This window comes from Parus major, chromosome 3 (assembly GCF_001522545.3).
Source record: "Parus major isolate Abel chromosome 3, Parus_major1.1, whole genome shotgun sequence".
In the NCBI taxonomy this organism is placed as follows: Eukaryota; Metazoa; Chordata; class Aves; order Passeriformes; family Paridae; genus Parus; species Parus major.
Window position 1 is genome coordinate 1324263 of NC_031770.1, and position 21884 is coordinate 1346146.

Sequence of the window (21884 nt, forward strand, 5' to 3'; positions counted from 1 at the left end):
TGCTCTCTTCGATGTCTCTTTACCCACAGTCAGTGTAGAGCCTGTAGTCATCTTGTATGAACTCATAGAAACAGGAATAGTAAAACATTTTAAAACTTTCTTTGAGCTAAAAGTACAATTGTGACTGCTAAAGTCGATTTTAGAGCTGTGGGAAAAATGTGATCTCCATAGGTTTGTTTCCAACCCTCCAAATTGACCAGATTAACTGTTTTTGGGATGGGAACTGTCTAAATCTGTAATGAGGTCCTGACCTGTACAGGACCTGTGCTGTGTAAGCCACATTGTTGGGAAGGATGAAATCATTTTTCAGGAAGAATTTATCAGCAGCTGTGACTTGTGGGAAAGGTGAAGGGCAATGTCAGGTTATCCAGCCAAACTGAGGTGGTGTGCCTTGGGGGAGGAGGGAGGGAGCCTGGGTGCTCCTTGATGGGTGTCAGAGCAGAAATTCAGCCTTCCCACAACCTTTTTTGGTGATTTATCTTCCTTTGTAAATGCTTGGAAAAACAATTTCTGAGTGAAATAAATGCACCTTGTTTTGCCATTTTGTGCTGGTGGAAAGAAATCATTCCTGATGTAATTTGAAATGGCAAAACCATTACAGGTCAGTTATGGAAAATGCCAGTGAGTTCCTTGTGTTTTCACTTTCGTGGTGTTTGCTGTCAGATGCAGAGCTTTGCACATTTCAAATATTTTGCAGAATTAATTTAATGGACTGAGGTTCAGAAATCTGGATGGGAACTGAGATACTCTTGCAGGCAGCTTAAGCTGAATGATTTTTGGGCTCTGTGCACTGGGTAAGCAGCAGACCCCAAAAATGCTGAGCAGATGTTTTTTGCCAGAAAACAGGAAAAAAGGTGAAGATTATCAGGTATTTTGAATACTGAGAGATTTAATCATGGATTCTAACTGCTGGGGACTTGGCACACAATGTGTCAGCTTTATTTTCTGGGCCATGAAGTAAGAATTAAATTGTCTGATTGCATTTGAAAGTTTCTGGGTAATGAAAACAACAGCCAAGATTGTATTTAAATATGAAATGAATATCAAGTGGCATTTATGGAACTCTGAGGAGAGATTGTTACTGAGAGGAGACAAATGGAGATCAAAAGTTATTGGTTTTTGAAGGAGGAATTCTGGAATATTCTTCCAGGATAGCACACATAGTTATCTTATTAAAAACTCCAAAAGCAAACAGGTGATAGAAACAATCTGTAAGATCCTGTCCAGTGGGGAGAGCTCCATAAATCTTCAACATCTGCACCAAATTACTGAGCTTCTCGGGGCTTTCTTTTTTTTCCTGTAGTGCACATTTCTCACTATGAACTAATAGTACATAATAATAAAGTGCTGGCTGTCTGCCAGCACAAACAGGGCTTTGGCGAAGTTTCCGAGTGTTTGTGGAAGCAGAAAAGCAATGCAGCTGTTGGGCTGGGGCTGTGCCAGCTGAGGATCCATTTCCCAGACAAAAAGCCCAGATCAGAAGGAAACAGGAATCAGATATTTTACACATCGCTGCCTTTTGCAGGTTCTTCCTGCGGCACTGGGCTCTGTGGGCAGGTTTGGGGTTACACCTGGTGTGATCACACGGTTCCAGTGTGTTTCCTTGTGCTTCCTGCCGTTCCAGGAGTGGGCTTGGAGCCCTCGGTGTGACGGTGCTCGGTACAATTTCCCTGGGAAGTCAACACAAAGCTTTTGGACCCTTTGGAGCCGTTCCCCTTCCCCGGGTGCACGGGGCGGGTTCTGCTCAAGCCAGGCCGTGTTTTTGTGTGGCCAGAAGCTGTTTGGATCCAAGTGCCAATAACAATAGTTGGATGCTTTGAAGGAGCCAATGTCATTGGTGTGTTTATTTGCCTGTTTGACTTGGAGAATCCAGAACTGTGAATAACACGTGCTTCAGGACGGCACCTCGTGCTCTGGGCTCCTCTCGTGGCCCCAGGGAACTGAGCCTTTCTCCTGGCCATGGCTCCTGGAAAAGGCCTTGTGCTGCCTGTGTAGCCAAGGTCCAAGCTGTTGTGTCCACATCTTGGAGTGTTGTCTTGTCCACCATCCCCAAGGATTAACAAAGTCACATGGAAAACCTGGAAGAGTCATCATTCCGTCATATATAAAATGATAATTATCTCTTATCTCCCATGAATCAGCACACGAGGATGTGCACTAAAATATTTATAAAAATATTCAACCATAGTGGAAACATCAAAGAACCAAAATACTGACCTGAGTTATTTAAGACATAGCTTTTTTTGGGCTTTTTCTTCCCATCTATCATCTTATTTCCCAGGGTTTTGCATTCTGCTTTCTCCTCCCAGGCCGCAAATTGTTTGCTCACAAATGTTCTGAATAACAAATTGACTTAATTTAGATGGCATTAAGGCTCTTTAACCCATCTCAGAGGGCAGGGATGCACTGAGGACCTACAGGCATGCATTTAAATGAAGGCAATAATGAGATAGATTTCTTTTCCTTGCCTCACTATGTTATCTATGCATCAGATGAAAGTTGGAGGGGGAAAGGTTTCTGTTAGTCTCGTCGGGAGTTGGCCAAAAAAAAATGTGAAGAATGTAGAAAGGAATTAACAGCTGGTGTCCATTTAAAACTTCCATGTGGGCAAAGGCAGGCAGCCTGCTCAGTTTTACCTGTTGTTTCTCTGGTCAGTGCCCACGTTTGGTTTAAAGCAGAGGAGACCAGTTTGGAAGTGGTGCTCTCATTCCCCTGGCAAGAAGTGGAAGATGTGTGTTGTGAGTCCCCTGGGGAGGAGCAGACACTTTTCCTGCTCTTTGGAAAGGAGCCTCAAGCTGTGCTCGGTTACTTGAACCAGGAATCTTGTTGGCCTGACAGGACCGTGCCTTACACTGTGTGACTTGGTGATTTACTTGTGTGATATCTGACATTTCCGTCCTGCTGAGGAGGGATCCTTTTCCAGACTGCTTTCAGTCATGTTTCTGGTTCAGCCGAGCCCGGGATGTGCGTGTGCATTGCTGCTGCTGCAGGCTGCGCTGATTTACAGGACAATTCATCTTAACACCTCTGTTTTCAAGTGGGTGTTGAGTATCAAACTGCTCTATTTCTCAGCTCACTGTCCAGCCAGCTCTAATCCAGAGAAATGCTGGCATTCCCTCACCCACAGTCAAGTACTGTCTTCATCTCCCCAAAGAGAAAGTTGGTTATTCTGAGTTTATTTTCATTCACGGGAGGACAGTTAGAATCCATATAGCACCTGTAACATATTCCAGTGCAAGAGACACAGCTTTGCATGATGCTGGCTGTGACTTGGGCTCCAGCCATCTGCAGGAGATGCTTGTTCTGGAGCAGGTTTTGATGTGCCTGCTCTGGGACCACCAGACTGTCCAAATCCGAGTTCTTTCTTAAATTCCTCTTCACTAGGCCAGCTCTCTGCCAGATCTCAGGAGCTGGTTGAGCATCTCTGGCTATAGCAGAGCTCGGGAATCTCTGGTACCTGGAGCCAGTGGGAGCAGGTGGATGATCCCGGCATTGCTGTGGGGTAATTAATGCTGCCTTGTGTCTCCTCTTAATGAGAGTCTGTGCGTGTCTGGACTCGGGGCTGCTCCTCGCCGGGCTGGTGCTGGAGCTGCTGAAACCAGCTGTTGCTTCAGCCCTGTTGCCTTATGGAGGGTGTCAGCAAATCCTTCCCCATTCCTGCCCCCGGAATTTGCTTTTTATTGTTTGTTTGTTTGCTGATTCCAAGGCTGCCGGCTGCCGAGCAGGTTATTTACTCCAGGCTGGCCCTTTAAATGGCTTCCCCGCTCTGCCCGCCTGGCTGTGAAGTATCGCTAATAAACAGAGGCAGGAACAAAAGCTTCCACAACAAAACATCCTTTTCTCCCTGGGCGTCTCCCTGGGTGCGGTTTCCCACCGCTGCTCTGCAGTTTGGGGGCAGAGCCAAAGCAGCTCGGGCTCATTCTTCCTCGCTGGAAATTGTCAGCAGGCATCCTCCCCCGAGCAGGGAGGAGGTGCCTGCGTACAGCCTGTCCTCAATTTCTCCTCCTTGGCTGGGAGCGATGGAGCCTTTTCCCTGCCCTTACATAAAACCCTCCAACACGGAGGAGGTTTGCCTGGGCGTACATCAGGGCAGCTTGACGTTCCTCGCTGGTTTTGCGCCCTCTCCCTCGGGGACACTCCGGGATTGCCAAGCCGTGAGTGCGCTGAGCCTCCCACGGCCGCATCTCTTTTGTGCCCGTGCCTCGGCTCAGCACTGCGGCACGGCCCGGCCGGGCATCGCAGCCTCCTCCCGTGGGAAGGACACGGGAGCTCGCAGGGATGCCGGGAAGATGGACAGAGCCTCTGGCTCACTCCCACTCATCCACAGGTTGAATCCCCGCTGATTGGGCTGGGACATTTCGGGAGAAGGGAAACAGAAGGGCAGGGGAGGCAGCGGTAGGCTGGCTGGTAAGGCAGGCCTGTTTACTTGGCAGCCCTCCTCCTGTAAGGAGGTCAGAGCTATCGCATCTCGGCCCCGGAGAGGAGAGCAGGAGCAGGAATGTGCTCCGGATGGAAGTGTGTCAGTGCCTGGAGTCAGCTCTGCAGCAAGCGCAGGCTGCTCTCCTTCGAAATGTAACCCAGGGCCAGCGTTTCTGTGTGAGACCCCCACGCGAGGAGTGGGAAGTGCATGTGCCATGGCACAGCACCTCCAGTCCCTCTCCCACCCCCAGAAACTTGGCTGTAGTTCTCTTCGTTTCAATTAATACAGATGTAAACTGAGATTGATAAATTATGTGGTCACACAGAGGCAATCACAGCATTTCTTGAACGACCCCGTGATGTCTGAGTTGTCTTTTTTTTTCTGAGGAAAGTTCCCTTGTGGTGGCACTGAGATGCTGTGTCCGTGATGTCCCTCAGCCAGGTGCCACCTGGCACTGCCAGTTTGCTGCCCAAGTAGGCAGTGATGTCCCCGAGGGCATTCAGCTTGCCTGGGACTTCCTGCCAAGTGAGGGGCATGGCTGGGGTCAAGATGTGAAGCGTTTCCTGCACCGACAGCAGTGCCCTCATCCAGAGGAGAGCCAAGTGTCTGGCAGGCCGGAGGCAGCGGGAGCATCTCAGCTTTCAGTGCTTCCCCGACACACCGCGGGCTCCCAAAGCTCAGAGCTCTGTTTCTCGTGAGCTGGGTCATGGGAGAGTGGAGACCAGAAAATTGGGAACTCCTTTCCTAGGGCACCTGGTTTTTATTGGAGCTCTGCTCTGCGTGAGCACTTGAAAAATACTAAAAAAGACTTTTTTGTTTTGTTCTGCTGAAGAAAAAGGTAAATGCCGCTGTAGACAATTGTCCTGTATTTTCACATTCTTTTGGTGGAGGTCAGCCCACAGATCACTTCTAGAACAGGGTGATACTAAATATTGTCCTTGAAATGCTCAGTGACTGTGGAAGGAATTTTTTTGGGTAGTTTCTTTGGAAATGTGTTGGTAAGTAGTGAAATACATCTGTTTTCCTTCCTGCCAGACAGGTTGCCCCTGGTGTCCTCCACCACTCCATCCACTTCTTAAAGGTGTTTAGAAATCTTTGCCTTGCTCTGTGGTCAGGATGGCAAAGGGTGAAATGCAGAGGCTACTACCAGCATTGCAAGGTGGTTTGGTGAAGCAAGGTGCTGGTCTCCTCTGTGGTAGCTGTGAAATGGCTGAGTTGTGCTGAAGCTGAGGGGTGGATCAGAGTAAAGTTTATCTTGAGTGATAGCCTACGTCAGAAAAGTCCTTCCTATAGTTCCAGAAGGGACTCAGCCGACCTGGAGTCTTTTTGATTCCAGCTCCAGGTCATTTCCTCTTGTGGCTTTCATTTGGGTTCAACCCGGAGCACCCTTTGTGGTATATACAGACAAACATATTGTTAATCCTACTCAGATTTTTAATCACTTTATATTAATTTACCACCACCAGAACATTTTTGCTATTACTTTCTTTTATTTAGCAAAAAGTTCAGGTAATTCTACAATCAAAATTTCCTGTCTAAGAATTTATAGTACAATAATTGCATGGGCTGTAAGAGCTAAAGGGCTCTTGGCAGTCATATTCCCCAGAAAAAGGAGTGGCATGCCAGCTGCTGACCCCACAGATCAGAGCACACAGGTGCACCAGCACATATTGGCTGTCTTGTAAAGCCCTCACAACATTCAGGATGCTATTCCAGTCCCGAGCAGAACATAATCCCTGGTTTGCTGCTCATTCCTTACTTTTCAAAGTGACCAGCTGCATTTGCACCAGAAAAGTCTGCAAAGTCTGAAGAGCAGATTCAGTTACAACTCATGAACTGGCACTTGAATTTTCCTCCATGGGAACATCCTTCCTTGGCCCAGGCTTTGGAAAAGGCACCTTCTGGATGGGTTACCGTACTCAAAAATGTAGCTCTTTCTGAAAATGGGTGAGAAATCTAATAATTGGAATGTAGAAGTTATAAATAATGTAAGAAAAGAGGTGGAGAGAGAAACTGCTGAGCTGAGCTGGTCCCCCAGGTTTTTTCCGGCTAAGATGTATGCATGGCAGGACATTCCCAGATATCCTAATAATTTCAGGGTCTATCTTTCACTTACACAGGAAAGACTAAGAGGATAATGCAAGTGGTTTTTAAAAGCAAATGACCAAGAGCTGCATGAATTTAAATCTATGGGAATTTCTTGCTGACCTACTTAGAAGCAGAAAACAGAATGGTGGGTTTAGAAAATGGCCAGCTGATGGTTCATAAGATTTTTTGGGTCCTGAGCTAGATCTCATTTGGTTGTGTTGGATACAAAGGTGGTTTGTGAGTTGGAGTGAAGCTGTATTTAATCCATGGATCTCACTGAAGCAGCCATGGACTATCTCATGATGTATTTATTGGAGTTGAATTAAGCTCTTACTGCTTAAATTTTACTAACTTTGCCCAACAGTGCTTGTTTAGGGAAAGCCACAAACACATGACAAAAGAGGTGGAGTACTCTTTGTTTCAAAGTTTAGATCTTTGAGCACTGAACTGGGCTCAGTATGTGGAGTTTTATACTCACAGCCCTCATGGGTGTTCATGCTCTGTGTGTAACTCCAGGCCCTGCTGGATCCCTGTGGACTTTCCCTTTTGGTTGGGATGTAGGAATGCTATTCCCTAGGAGCTGCTGATGGCTGAGACAGAGCCCTCCCCTCAGCAGCTTGGCAAAATGTGTTTTACATTCTCCTAGTGATGAGGGGAAAAGGAAGGTCAGTCCCAGAAGGAATTCGGTGCTTGCTCCACCCTGAATTGTTGCGTGTGGTAAGTTCAGTTCTGCTTCATCTTTGTACTCCTCTTTATTAACTTCTCTCCAAAACCAGCTGCTTTCTACTTAAAATATCCAGTTTTTTTCTGGTTTAGTCTGTTCATGGTTTGTATATAGTTGGTGGTGGGGCATGGCCTTCTTTAGAGGATGGCTCAGAGGCACTTTCTATTCTAGGATGTTCCACAGGGTAGTACAGAAGCCCAGAGGATCTCCCCCTACAACTCCTGCTATGTGTCTGGCCTTGGATGAAATCCATATGAAGCCTCCTTCTACCCTCTTGGTGTTTTAAGGAGGCTCTTCAAATAATGTTGGCACATCTTGGGCTGTATCCTCAGCTGGATGGAGCTACCTCAGATTACAGAGGGCAAATTTGGACCACATATATCAATTAAATTATTCTACAGTCCTCAGGATAAAATGTTGGAGTCCAGGTCTTCTGGGTGATGTATGAAAAACTGGGTGAAGCTTCATTGCTCCAAGTGTAGAGAGAATCAGACCAGAGGGTTTTAATGGTCTGTGCTGGAACGGAAGAGGTGGAAACAGAGATTTGTGTTATTAAATAACCAATTTTCAGTCCTTTTGAGTTTCTCTGTGCACTCAGTGCCCTCGGCTGTGCTCGGTGGTTGTCCCGTGCTGGGTGTGCACGGGTCACCCCTGCTGACAGCACTGGGGGCTCCAGGACAGTGAGGCTGTGTCTGTTTTCAGGGAGCAGCACAAACACTTGTTGAAGTTGTTTCAGTGCTTATTTAATTATGTACCCATCTCCCAGCTAGAGCATGATATCCTGGGGACCTCAGAAGGAAAACAAGAGCCTGGAATCTACTGTTAACTGCCTGGTTTTTGGAGTGATGGGTTATCTTTGATGTGGGAAGCAGACCTCCCTCGTGAAGGACGGCCTGCCTGATTTTAGTGACCTTTGCACGCTTTTCCAGCCTGTATTGGGAATAAAGAGGCTTCAGTCTTGCCTTGTTTGTGCATTCCTGAAGTGCCCCACATGCTGATTGTGACATTTGGTGGCACAGCCTGTCCCCCCTTTGCTGTGACCTTTCAGGGTGCTTTGGGCTGTTGGGCTCTGCATCCATGGACAGCCAGAGGAGTCAGCAGCACAAAGTGGGGTGGCTTGGGAAGCAAAGACAAAGACATGGAGCACCTTTGGGCTGGAAAATGCAGAAACAGTACGGTTCTGTTTGTGGAAGGAAAGATGGGATTGGGAGAGGGGGAGAGGGGATATTGGAGGTCAAGGGAGTTACAGCATTGCTGAGTTACTGCCTTTATTATTTTGGGATTGGTTCAGCAGCTGAAACAACAAGCCAGAACATAAGTGAGCGTGCTGCCCTCTGCCCTGTCGGGACAGGGGAGCTCCTGTCCCTGGAAATGTGCTGCAGTTCAGCAACCAACACAGGGGCTGAGCCGGGAGAGAGCCTGGAAACACCTCCTTGGCCTTCAGGCTGAGAAATGGGGACATGCATTTTCCATCTTTCTGAGCTTCATGCTCAGGACTTCAGCTTCTCAATCCAAAAGTTCTGTACAACTCTTGAGTTTCTACACAGTGTTTTGTAAATACTTGCAGAGTTTGACCTGTGGGGGTGTTTGATGTGTGTGTTCATTTGGCATCCAGCCCTGAGCCTCTCCCAAGGTGTCCCTATTGGCTCTGACCAGGCCACTTTCCTCTGTGTGGAAGCTTAGGGTGAGAATCTCACCCTGTTGGGGTGCCAAGATGTGGGTGGACCCTGAGAGTTCAGAGGAGCTTCCAATCTCCAGTTTAAATATTGGCTTAAAATGACATTTTAAAAATTACTTAATGTGTGTTGTGCTGCTGTTAGGAGGGAGCTGAATGTCGCTCAGAATAAATGCAAAGTTTGGTTACATTTTATCTAAATTTCCCTCTCTTTAGTAATAATCATTGCTCTAAAGGGAAGAGCTGGACTGGTGAGATGGTCTGAGGCATCAGTAGGAGAGAAGGATGGACTGGAGGGAAAGTATCCTGCAGAGAGGGTAATGGAATTGCTTTCTGTGCTCATCCAGCCTTGGTTTCAGAGGGCTACCAGAAAGGAGACAGTGTGTAATTTTGGTTTCTTGGAGCATATCTGATCCTGGATATTCTTGGAACATATCTGATCTGTGGGATCAGGATACCATTCTCTTTGTCACAGTGGTTGTGTCCGTGCTTGTCACCAGACCCATGTGCTCTGGTGACCTGGAGATGGGAGTGCCTGTGTCTCCTTTTCAATCCTGTGACACAATCCGTGGGAGTTAGAGATGAACTTACAATTTATCTTTGATGCCAGGAAAGCTGCAATAGGTTGGGCTATGTGTTAGGCAGGGAACAGTCTATTTACATTAACCATGAGACCATTTGGGGATTGCTGTTCAAACTGTATTTTCTTCAATCACAGCACCATAAAAACCTCTTGACAATCCTTAGTTAGAGTAACATGAATCTAACTACAGCTTAGCGTGTTTCCTGGAAGAATAGTAACTATTGAAAAAACAATGTTTACTTTAAAGATAAATGTAACTATTAGGAAGTAATTCCAGATGTGTGGTTATGGCAGAATTTCAGGGATTATAGTCATAGCCTGTTTAGTGAATTACATGATTGCATTTAAGAGTAGCCAATGAATTTTTTTTACATTAATTCATTCTTCAGATGGGCCGAATAAAACTGTTTGTTTTCTATTATCTGAGAAACAAACAGAGCAGAATCTGGTCTATTTATGAAAGTAAATACAAAAGGTCTGACCCCTGGACGTGGCCTTTGAAAACCGTCTGAGAAAATTCTCTTCCTGGTAGCTGATTTTTTTCTTCAAGCCATTTCTTCTTTTTGAAGATAATGCCAACCCCCCACCCTCAGATTATGCAATAGGTTTTAAGGAATGCTTTGAAATGAAATGGTTTGATCTCTTTTGTCTCATGAGGTCGTCTAGCATGGTATCCATTGCAGAAGGGTATAAAATATAACAGAGTAATATTTAATCAATGAAAAAACAGATATTTCTCAACCCATCGTGGAGGGCCTGTGGATTCAGGGCCCAGAGCAGCTCCATGCTATTTATTAGTTCAGCCCTGTGCCTGCTTATCCCTGGAGTTACCTGCTAACATCTCCAAGCCAAGGTGCACTAAGCACTGGCAGATGAGTTTAAGAGGGCGTGGATTAACTGAGAAACCCGAGTGCCTGCTTTCTCCAGTTTATGACATCCTAGAGTCTGAATTGTGAATAGTAAAGGAACTGTGACCTGCCATTTCTGAAATGTCTTCTTCCCAGTGTGTTTATCCAGTCCTGAGAGTGGGTTGGCTTGCAGGATGTTGCTTGGGATGTTGGCAGCTGAAATTCCTGTTACCTCTGGCTCTCTGCAGAAAACATAATTCGTTTATTAGGGAGCTATATCAACTTAAAGCCAGGCCAGGATGTTTAAGTGACAAAGGTGGTTCCTGCTGGAAAATGGGCTTCCCTCTGTCCCTTTGCCCTCTGTGGATGTTGGTGGGTGCTTCATGCAGAGGTTTAAACTAAATCTGTAAATATATGTGTGTTACATGTCTGTGTGTGCTGCACACACACACAGAGGGTTTTCAGCATGGTCCTTCAAGTGCAGGGCTGATTTCACAGGTGGATTACATTCAAGGTCATCAACAGTGAACTCAAGGGCTACAGGAAAATTCCGAACCATTTTCCCCCGTTACTCCCTGGGCAGTTTATGGTGTTGCCCATGTCAGATCGGGACACCCTTAATGCAGACACAAGATGTGCTGCTGCAGGATCTCCATCCCTGCAGTCAGGAGCCTGCAGGTTTCTGCCAGGGCTCGTGTTTATGATCCCTCCCTGTTCCTGGAGGCACCGGTGCCTTGTGCTGGATCAGAGCTGCAGCGGGACTCGGGAAAAGCTGTTTTCCAGCAGGGGCTGAAGGCGGTGGCTGCGCTCTCTGTAGCTGGGTCTGTTTCTGGAATCAGGATTCTGTTGTGTTCTCCTCACCTCGCTTTGCTGCAAGGTGCTTATTTTTATCCCTGCAGCGTTTTCCTGCTCCCCGGCTCCGCTGTCCCTGTGGCAGGGAGCCACATCCCAGAAAAGGGAGCCTGATGTCAGGGAGCGAGGTGCTGCTTTTATTAGAATCAGAACAAGGATGCAGGTTTTCCAGCCCTATAGGTGTGGGATAACAGGCCATTTCATGCTCAATTTAGCTTTATCTGGGATAGATTTTGTTTGTGCTATGCTCAGGGTGGAAGAAGTGATAAAGCACAAGTTAGAGTTGAATTTATTCTGGATCGAGTTGTGTGTGTTTCTAAACAGCAGTGACACAGAAATAAATTAAATCCCATGGTTTGTTCCATCTATATTAAATTACATGTCACTGCATCCCGATTTCGGGGTCACTGATTTTTATGGTTGGAGCTGCAGCTTTTCCAGTGGCACATCTGCTCTTCCTTGAGCACCGGTGAATATAGAAAAGATGGAAGATGATGCTGTCGACCAGCCCGTTCCCACTCGTTGTTTATACTGGCTGCTCCGTGGATTTAATTGGAATTAACCCTGATTTCAGCCTGTGTGCAGGGATCAATGGGAGGTTTTTGTCTAGGCCTGCTGCTCAGTGAGGATCAGCTGGTGAGCGCTGTGCAGAAACGCGGCGAGCGGGGTTTAATCCTTGCCCCTGTGTTTGCTCCGTGCTTTTGTTTGTTCCTAGCGGCAGGATCCGGCCGGAGCGGCTGATCCATCCCCGGCTCCTGCGGGGTGCGCCACGGGAGCTCCGTCCCCACGACCTTCCCCAGAGCCAGATCTCCTCGCGTTCCCTCGCTGTTGGCAGCTTCCCATGACTAAAGCGATTCCTTCCCTCCTTTCCTGAAGGTTGAACACTCGCACTCGGCCTTTCGGGAACGGCTCCTTACGTAAGGGCCTTTCCCGCTCCTGCGCCAGACACCGGCATCTGTCCCCGCGGAAACACGGCACGGACCTGCCGTGGGGTGGCACCGGGGGCCAGCCCGGTCTGCTATCCCGGGCCCGGACCGGGAATTACCGCCGCCGCTGCAGCCGCGCCGTCTGTCGCGCGCGAGGTGCATTTATGTCGCGACATGCGGGTGTCGGGAGGGGCCGGGCCGGCAGGTGGCGCCAGCGCGGCGGGCGGGGAGAGCCGTGAGGGGCGGCCCGGCCCCGCCGTGAGGGGCGGCCTCGGCCCCGCCGTGAGGGCGGGCTCGGCCTCACCCTGAGGGGCGGCCCCGGCCCCGCCCTGCGCTCCGGGCTGCCGGGGAGGGAGGTTGTGTGGTCGTTCGTTGGTTTTTTCTTTTTGTTTTTAATTTTCTGTTTAAATGAGAAAGTGAGATAAAAGAGACAAAAGACAAGAGAGGCCCCGGGTCGGGGCGCCGTGAGGGGAGCGCGCGTCCCGCCCAGGTAAAAAAGGGCGGCCCCTTGGCTCCCCCTTGCCCATGTATTCAACTGCATTTCTGGTAATTACTGCGTTTTGTAAAGGTGAGCTCTGAGTTTCTGTGTTTCTGAGGAGCACCCTGTGCTCCTCAGGGTCTCTTTGAGCACTGACTGGTGAAGGGGATGCTCAACGCTGTTCCCACTGGGCTCACAGCTGTGTATAACCTTCCTCCTTCTCTTCTTCCAGAGGTATCTGCCTCTTGTATATCTAGTACTGATAAATACATGGAAATCCTAATCAGAAAGCAGAATAAATATGCAAACAGCACCCTGAAAGAGGAGAACTTCAAGGGTTGCGTTGGTGGGTGCCATGTTGTTCCTGTGGAGAGTTCAAAGTAATGCATCATTTAGTTGGTTTTATCTGGATTAGTTCATAAATAAATTGCCAGTACCAGTCACAAAGTCAGTATTTGCATGTGGAGACAGAAATATTTCTTCAGATACATGTTAAAAGGCTTTTGCTTGTCAAATGTTTATGTAGCTTTTTGAGAATCTGTGTTTCTTTTTCCATCAGTATTTGCACCATTTTGTAAAGGTAGTGAGGTCATCTTTGTGCTTGAGGTTTTTCTTAGCCAAGTTATCCACAGCTCCATGTGCTTTAGCCAGCATTCACAGATCTCTAAAGCCGATAGTCTGCTTTTGAAAATGACAGTTGTGGAACTGTTTTGCTGCACTCTTCCATCCATGGAGCTGAACGTGACAATTCTGGGTTTGTGTATGCAGTAAAGCTTCTGGCTTTGGTTAAGCACTTAATTTTTTGAGAGTATGTGTTCTCTGAAGGAGTGGTTGGTATCTCATCTTGAGATACCAACTTGTTCTTGAGATACCGCTTGTTCTTGAGCTTGTCTTCAAGTAAAATTCACTGATGTTTGAAACCAGAACTCCTGAACTTGACCTTTACACTTTCTTCCAATATATGTGTACCATCTAAGTGATTATTTTTATGTGTTTTTCTTTGACAGAGGGTTTTAGGAAGAATCTGATGGTGAGGAGAGGCTAAGGAGAAGACTCAGGATGACGACAACGGTAGCGACAGATTACGACAACATTGAAATCCAACAGCAGTACAGCGATGTCAACAACCGCTGGGATGTCGATGACTGGGACAATGAGAACAGTTCTGCTCGGCTGTTTGAGCGCTCCCGCATCAAGGCCCTGGCTGGTAAGCACTGACCTCGGGTTTGGAAAAAAATAAAAAAGCTCTCCTTCAAAATACCTCCATCTGGAAGTGTGCAAAACACCTCACTAGTCCTGGAAAGGAGGAATGTGGTAGGTGGAGGTAGTTGTCATGTAGTAATGAATGATGGGACTACACATTCTTTCTGAAATACTTGCTGTCTTCTGCTGAATTCCACTGTCATCAGCAGAGAAATGAAACTGGAATGGATCTTTTCTCATTTGAAACGAGATTACATTTGATTGTGGAGTAAAAAAAGCTATACATTAACCATATTTGTTTATAGAGCAAAGAGATGATGTCATGTCCTCTCAGCTCTGAGTCACTGCCCTGCAAAGCAATTTTTACGCATTCTGTAAATGATTTCCTGACTTTTATGGTAGCATGCCCACATTTTTGCCCTCTGAACAAAATGCCTTGGCAGTGTGGGACAGGAATAGAAAATAGCTCAAAACTATGCAGAACATTCTGCTGGTGAAATCTGAGCTCCAGGGATGGCTTTAAACCCAACACTTCATAAGGTGTTGAGACAGGTTTATTGAATCAGCTGCCCTGAGACAAAGGTATCACCTGTTCCATTTGTGATTCCAATGGGGCTGGGTCTGGGGTGCAGTGTGCCCTTTCTGCTCTCTGCTCCAGCCGTGGGGATGCATCAGATGCTGAACCCCTTTACGTGTCAGGCACAGGCCAGGATCAGGTGTGGAGCTCAGCAATAGGGAAATGAAGTAGTTCATGCAGGTGGGCAGAGAGCAGATCACATAACTCTTCCTGGGGACAGTAATGCTATTGACTTAATGGAACTGCTCACAGAAAGGGGACATGTGTTAAATTTTGCTGCCTTTAATTACAGCAGTTCCCATCACTGTGTGCATTTGGAATGACAGGGAGAATGCCTTACCTGGGCAGGGCCGTGCTGAGTGGGATCAGAAACAGCTTGCTGGTGCCTGTGGTGATAGACAAAATGAATCTCAGCTTCGATTGCTTTATTTTAATAGTTTACTCTTGTTTGAGGAAGAAACTGTATTTTACTCCTGCCACGTTAGTGATTGTAGGTTGTATCCTGTTCCTTGGGTGGGAAATGCTTTTAGCACAAAGCTCATGAGCCGTGTTTGGGTCCTAGATCTCACCTTACTGCAGCTGCTTGTTCCACTTACTTTTATAGCAAGCAGAGCTCCCCACCTGAGTAATGAATAATAAACATGAAACTCTTATTTCAAGGAGAAGTAATGTAAGGAAAGTACTTGAATTATTTAACTAGCCTAAAACACATACCAATGTCAAAGCAAATAATTTTGCTGAAGGTTCAGTTCAGATATTTAAACATTTTCCCACAGTATGGTGTATTTATTTTTCTTCTGAATAAGCATTACTCATAGTTATTTTAATTTGATACATTTCCATACCTGTAATTCTCTACGGTTGGTGCTGAGAATGCTGTGTGCTGCCAAAACTTGGCTTAGCATCCTGCATTGCTGCAGCACTGCTTGAAAGCTTAATCATGGTGCAGGGAGAGAGGAGTGAGGAGAGGTTTGTATTTCAAATCCAAGGTTATGGTTAAAGGCTGAGCTGTGGTACTTCTGGCACTGATCAACATATGTTTTCAGATACGCTGTCTGGTGGGTAATCTTCCCTTGCAGAAAGGCACTGGCAGGTTTTTAACAGCTGCAGCCTGGAGCTGGGCTGGCAATAATCTCTGTCATTGTCCTCTTTCAGTGGAGACAGGCCCTTTCTGGAAAGGTGCTCTCGATTCAGCTGCGTGTCACAGGCCTGGTCACAATGAGCACTGGGTGAAAGCCTGGTGCATGCACAGTCAGCTGGGGCATGGCAGGAGGTCCTGCTGGGCTCTGCAGCCCCTGCGTTTGTCTGCCTGTTGCACCACCACTTTCCTCTGGGTGAACTTCACTGCCCTCTGAAGCAGAAAGAGTTGTGTGCCACCTTTGGGGTCTGGATTTACTGAACAACACTCCAGCTTGACTTGGGTGAGCGCTGGCTCTTTGTGGGCACAAGCACCTTCCCACATCTCCAAGACTGGGCATCTTCTGGCGCTAACATTTCTCTCCAAAGGTCATGGGTGGGCTGTATCTCAAGACTGCCTGTGGCTGTCCCCTTGCAGTATGTCAGTGACAAAATATAACAAAAGGCTATCAATGTCTTACAGTCTATGAAATGCTCATGCATCATTATCCCCTTGTCCTAATATGAAAGGATTCAAATGAACACACCAGGCACTGGTTCCTTACATTTCATCACCAAGATGCAAGCTGCTGTATTCCAAAGTGGAACAGCCGTGGGCATGTTACACTGCCTGACTAATGGCTCTGTACTCTCTGCGGGTGCAGGCATCTTCTTTCCATAGTCTTCCACAAGCTGTGAAGTGCCTCTTTGGCAGAGCTTCCATCTCGTGTTCATTCTGCTTCACTGTAATTGAAGTGAAACTTACTTCCTTTAAGGTAAAGTGAGGTAAAGAGTGAGGAAATAAGAAGTGAAGTTTGTAGCCAGTCTGATGTTCCATCGTAGGAGGAATCCTGATGGCCTCACATTCCATCAGGATGTTGAAGTATTTAAACAGCAAAGGCAGGAGGTGGTGGTCAGAATAATCTGATGAGAACAATGTCCTGAAAGAAGGCTCAGGTAAAGCAGGAATAATAATAATAATAATAATAATAATAATAATAATAATAATAATAATAATAATATTGATAGAAAACCAGTGTTGTTAGTAACAGCAGCTGATAATCAGTGTTATTAAAGTGGTCTGTGTACCATAAAAACCAGAATGTAAAGGGTTGTTTTGGTTTAAAACCAAGAAATCATCTGGGAACTCGGCTTTCAATCAGAATCCAGATTTGGAGGGATATACAACCAGATTGGTTGCCATTCATGTTGAACTAACTCACTCTGCAACTGATATGAGAAGAAGGTAACTGATCCCTTCTTCGCCAAGTAAGGTATCCCACTGTAGGAAATCATCTTTCACCTGTCCTTGTTCCCTTTGGTTCTTTGGAAGGTCTTGCTGGAGGACCAGGTAATTCTACCTGCTCTGTAGGAGCCAAAAGATATCATGTTTGTGCAAGATTCTTCATTCACAAATCCTCAAGGGTTGGATTTCGTTTATCTAGGACCATTAGCTAACTGGATTTGTCGTGCAGCTCCTTGGTGCATGAAGCTCTTGCAAAAACCTTAAGAAACAGTTCAGTTGTTCAGCAGAATTTTTCCCACTCAGCCTTTGGGCTCTGAGGTTCAGGTGTGCCATGCTTGCCAGCTCAAGCGCTGTTTTCAGATACCATGAGAGCTGTCACCTCCAAAACTTTCCATTTCTTCAGTTCGCTAATTCAATATTAAACTTGGCTACAGTTACTCGCTTTTCTGCTCATTTGTATTTTGCCCTTTTATCCTCTGGGTTCATCCAAGTGACCAGAAGGTCTGTGACTCAGCTCCCTGGCCCATGAATTAAAACCAGTTTGAAAGAAATGAGAGGAGTATCCTAATGTGGGCAGGAGTACATTCCTTTTCCAGCTTCACCCGAGTGGCCGTGCGTAGGTCGGGGCACTCACTGGTGTTGCACGACATGGTGTTGATGAGCCTTACAGGGCAAGCCAGGAGGCTGCATTTGTCGTGCAGCTTTCCTTAGTTGCCCAAACTGGGCTTGTCATTCATGCCACTAACTTAAGTCATTCCAGCAGCAAGAGGGGGAAAAGTGTTGAAGTTGTTCCTGAAGTCACACTATTGAATTTCTTTTCTTTTTTATATAGAGGAGTAGCCATTTCATAAGGTTAAAAAAATTAGAGACAATTTCTAGTGGGAAAGTTCTGGGTACCTTATGTGTGGCTAATTAGTCCCTTGTGGCACTTATATTTGAGCCATTCTCCCCACAGCTCCAGTGCAGAAAGTCAGCAGAACAACCCCACAAAGAGGTGCAAAGGAAGATTCTGCTTCTACTACTCTTCAGGTATCACACACCTGCCTGGCCCTGCTGTCAAGCATTTCTCTCACAGCAAAATTTCTGTTTCACTCTGAGCATACAGAATGAAGTTTCAGGTCTCAAACCAATAAAGAAGAGCAATTCACAATGGTTTAGAGCTTAAGATAATAAACTTTGGATTTATTCTTGGCTTTGAAAGAGTATACAGAGAATAAGCTCTTGCAGGGTGTTTCCTGAGTATCCTGCACCTGAGCTATCCTGGACTTAAAAATCAGTCACTGATTTTAATAGCAGAAAGTGGTAAGGAAGGAGTGCTCAGCATGATAGTGATACTCATAAATCAACTTGAAAAGGCATGTGAGGGATTCACTTGAGACTAAATAGAAATAAAAACCTTAGAGCAGCAAAATCTGCTCTACACTGGTGTGGCAGAGCTGGTTATCAGCCTGTGGATTTGTTTAGAGCTACAGGCCTAATGCAGGAATACCCAGATGAGCATGAAATGGCTTATTTTAAAAAATCTTATTTTGCTTAGATAAAAGTTGATGGAATTTTTTCAACAAAAGCTTTTCCAAATGTTGACCTCACTCTATGCTTTCCTTCTGGATTTTGCTTCTGGAACAATTTCTTCTGTCGTTTCTAACCTTCCCAGAATCTGCAGGGGTGGGTGCTGTGAGCAGCAGTGTCCTTTGGTGTGTTGTGTGTCATGCAGGCATGAAGGGAAGGAGCAGGGCAGCAGAGAGAGGCTGCTGTACTGCCACATGTCACCTGTGGTGCTGGCTGGGACTCCTGATGCACACTGTGCTCTTATCAGAGAGCAAGGAAAAGCTCAGCCCATCTGTCACTGTGCATTAATGCATTGGCTTTTAAAGTTGCCTTGGAGAGCTGTTTCTAAAGCAGACAGTAAAAAACAGACAATAAATAATGCTTTGTTCTTAGTGGGTTTATTTTTAAAAATTATCAGTGGACTGACCCAAAAAGAAGAGACAGTGTGTCTGTGAAACATAGAGTAACTTGCAAGTAGAAGCAAACAATGTATTCGATGATCAAACATGTATCTTGGTATACAGGTCATTTGTATCTTGCTGCTGTAACAACGTGATTTTTAGTTTCAGTTGGGCATGGTTTGGGGGTTTGCCCTCTCTCTCTTTAGAATCAAAGGAGTCACGTTGCAAACTACAAGGAAGTGTAAGTCAGGTTCTTGGTAGTCTGATTAGATCCCTGGTCCCGTGTAGCCTCTTGAGTAGAGAGGCAAGCTGCTGGAAAGAAGTCCTGCTGAATGTACCTCAGGAGTTGCCTGGAAACTGCGTGTACTTGTCTGCTCCATGGACAGGATTTATGAATACTTAGTAACTGAGTGGTGGATGACAGTGGTTGCATCCTGGTGAATGACTGACTGTAATCTGGCACACATTGCTCAGGCAGGATGAGCTGGGGCTGGAAAAATAGCCTTTTTGTTTCTCTGGGGACGGAGCAGGATAGGAGCAGTTCTGGCAGCCTCACTCTGGAAAGTCTGAGTGCTGCTGTCATTTTACGTCTCCACTGAAATCCTTTCAGGACTAAGCACTGTTGAATTGGACACGTATACAGGGGAGCCCAACATCTTGCCAGCATGAGCCTCTGTTGATTGATCCCTGGATCTTTGAATCCCTGTGCATTAAGCTCCTGGCTGGAATACAGGTCCATATCTGCTTCTCATAGTTCCTTGAGGAGAGCTCCAGGCATACACCAGTCCTTATGCACAGAGGACTCTGTGCTTGGACAGCAATGCAATAATTTAACAAAATAAGGTGCAAGAGGATTCTGTGCTCTAGTCAAGCTTAAATATAAAAAGCCATCTGTACCCAGAGGAAGCCAATGGAAAGCTGATGTATGTGTGCTGACTCTGTGTGTACAGACATGTGTATTTGCCTTTGGGATATTACCTGTGATGTGTGCACAGGGATAATCCTGCAGCAGGTCAATCTGCGTGGTCATACCTGGGCATTTTGATACTGTGGCACTGCACTGACTTCCAGAGCGAGCTTCCTTACACTGATTTTAGGTGGGAGCTATGCCTTCATTCCCAGAGTGGCACAGCACACCGCTCTCCTGTCTGCTCCAGTTCTTCTCCTCATCCATTCATCCCCATGGCATCAGTGAAGAGTAGGAGCACCAGGGGACATGCTTTTGGCTGCCCCAAAACACTGAGCTGAGTGGGAGGCAGTGCTCAGCATCAGCAGGGCAGGAGTTGTGAAGGGGGTGGGGGGTAAAGAGCTCTGGCTGCAGCAGCTGCTCTGGGAAAGGAAAAATGCTCCCTGGGAGACATGCTCCATGGAGTCAGTGAGAGCTGAGCCAGGCACTGTCTTAAGCCTGGGATAATACGCTGGGATATGTTGACAATTTAGAGGAGACTTCCCAGCCAGATTGTTACCTGGTATAAACTGGATTCTCCCCTGGCTTCTCCGAGGCCATGCTGTCTTACACCAGCTGGGAACCTGACTAGAGGTGGCCCTTCATGGGAAATTCGAAGGCTGAAAAGACTGCAAACATTCTTTGCTGTTGGAGTCAATGTTTTAGGGATATTAAATACAGAGAAACCATGAGACCCTTCACTGAGACAATGAGATTGTTTTTAAATAATTTGCTGAATAATCTTAATGGAAATGATTTCTTCTTTATAGAAACTACATGCCAATATTGGCAATATATATATTTTTTTAAATTATGGCTTCTCTCAGGGGTGAGCTTAACTGTGGATGAATTTCAAAACCTAGTCATGAGTCTGTAATTCAAAAGAAGTCTTTCCACAAAAAATGTGTATGCAGAAGAGAATGTTCTCATCTCATGTCTTTAGCATCTAACTAGCAATGTTTCTGTATTTATGATATTTATTCAGCCAAATCTGCAATGTGCCTTGCATTTTTTCCTTCTATTTGTTGCTGGGATACTGCCTGAAAGCACTCCCTGAAGTATAAATAATGTCTAACAGAGCACACTGCAAAGTGAAATTCAGTGCAGGATTCAAACATGTTTACTAATTTCTGTTAACCTTGGAGCTCTTCTAATGGGGAAAGATTAGTGATGAAATCATTCCCTCGGATCAGAGCTTTGATTCTTATCTTGAGGTAATATCCTGGAGAGATATAAACCCAGATTGCCTGGAGACAAATTTCCTTGGTGGGGAAGAGGCAAAAAGAACAGGAATAGGGATAAAAACCAGCCACCATGTAGAGAAGGTGATGAAAATCCACTTCTGAATTCCACTTCTTTAGTTTCCAGCATTCTTCCTAACAGTTTTGAGCTCTTTCAGTGAGCAAGGCAATCGCTACTATTTTTTTTTTGCCAACCACTTTGTATGTGTATGTTGTATGAGGATTTTTTCAAGTTCTTCTTCCTTTATTAAGCCTTGAAGGCAGAGGGGCATCAAGTGACAGTGTTTGTACATCCACTTGTATAATGTATTAATTTTTTCAATACATCATATAAAAATGAAGTTGGTTGCTCTCAAATAATGACTTCATGAGTTGGACACAGTTAATAAATGTCAGTTGATCACTAAGCTTTTTTGTGGAGAGAAGCAGTTTCCAGATGGGGACATAGTCTGGCTTGTGGAGATTTGTAAAGATCAGTGTATTCTGCTGTTTGTTTTTACCCAATTTCCACTTTGCTCAAGAGTAACAGGACATTGAATTGTCGTGCCTGAGTGATCATGGTGTAGAAACAGTGCATCTTCTGTGTTCCTGGTCAGACTGAAAAGAAAAAGAAAACGGTTCAAAAGGAAGAAAAAGGAGGGTGGGCATTTCTCTGTCTCTCTCCCATACATATAAACAGGTGCAATTCAGGTGAAAGAGAAGGGAGGGAGAGGCAGTGACAATAATCCCAGCTTCTGAAAAAGCAAATCAAAACCCACAAAAAAGACTTTTCTTCAAGAAAATGAAGTGTTTTCATGACAAAATTTCACAGCCAGCAAGTGCGTTAAGTGTGTACCTGTGCAGTGTGCTTGATTTGAACAGGCTTTGTAAGGGCTGCCCACCTATGTCAGGGAGCAAGCCAAGTGCATTTCATGAGCAACAAATAAAACCTGGGAATGTAGTTACAGCTTTCCCCTGTGCTGGTGAGTTGATGGAGTATGGGAAACAGTACAGGTTGGAATGCAAACCAACA

General features: G+C 45.9%; 1 protein-coding gene across 2 annotated transcripts in view; it reads left to right on the forward strand.

Annotated features, from left to right (window-relative positions):
- Positions 1-21884, forward strand: part of SPTBN1 (spectrin beta, non-erythrocytic 1) — a 115064-nt gene that overhangs the window by 19383 nt on the left and 73797 nt on the right. For both annotated transcript variants that reach the window (XM_015621567.2, XM_015621568.2), the window contains exon 2: positions 13602-13801. In XM_015621567.2, the coding sequence (XP_015477053.1) occupies positions 13654-13801 (148 nt within the window). In that variant the 5' untranslated portion in view covers positions 13602-13653. The remainder of the gene's footprint in view (positions 1-13601; positions 13802-21884) is intronic.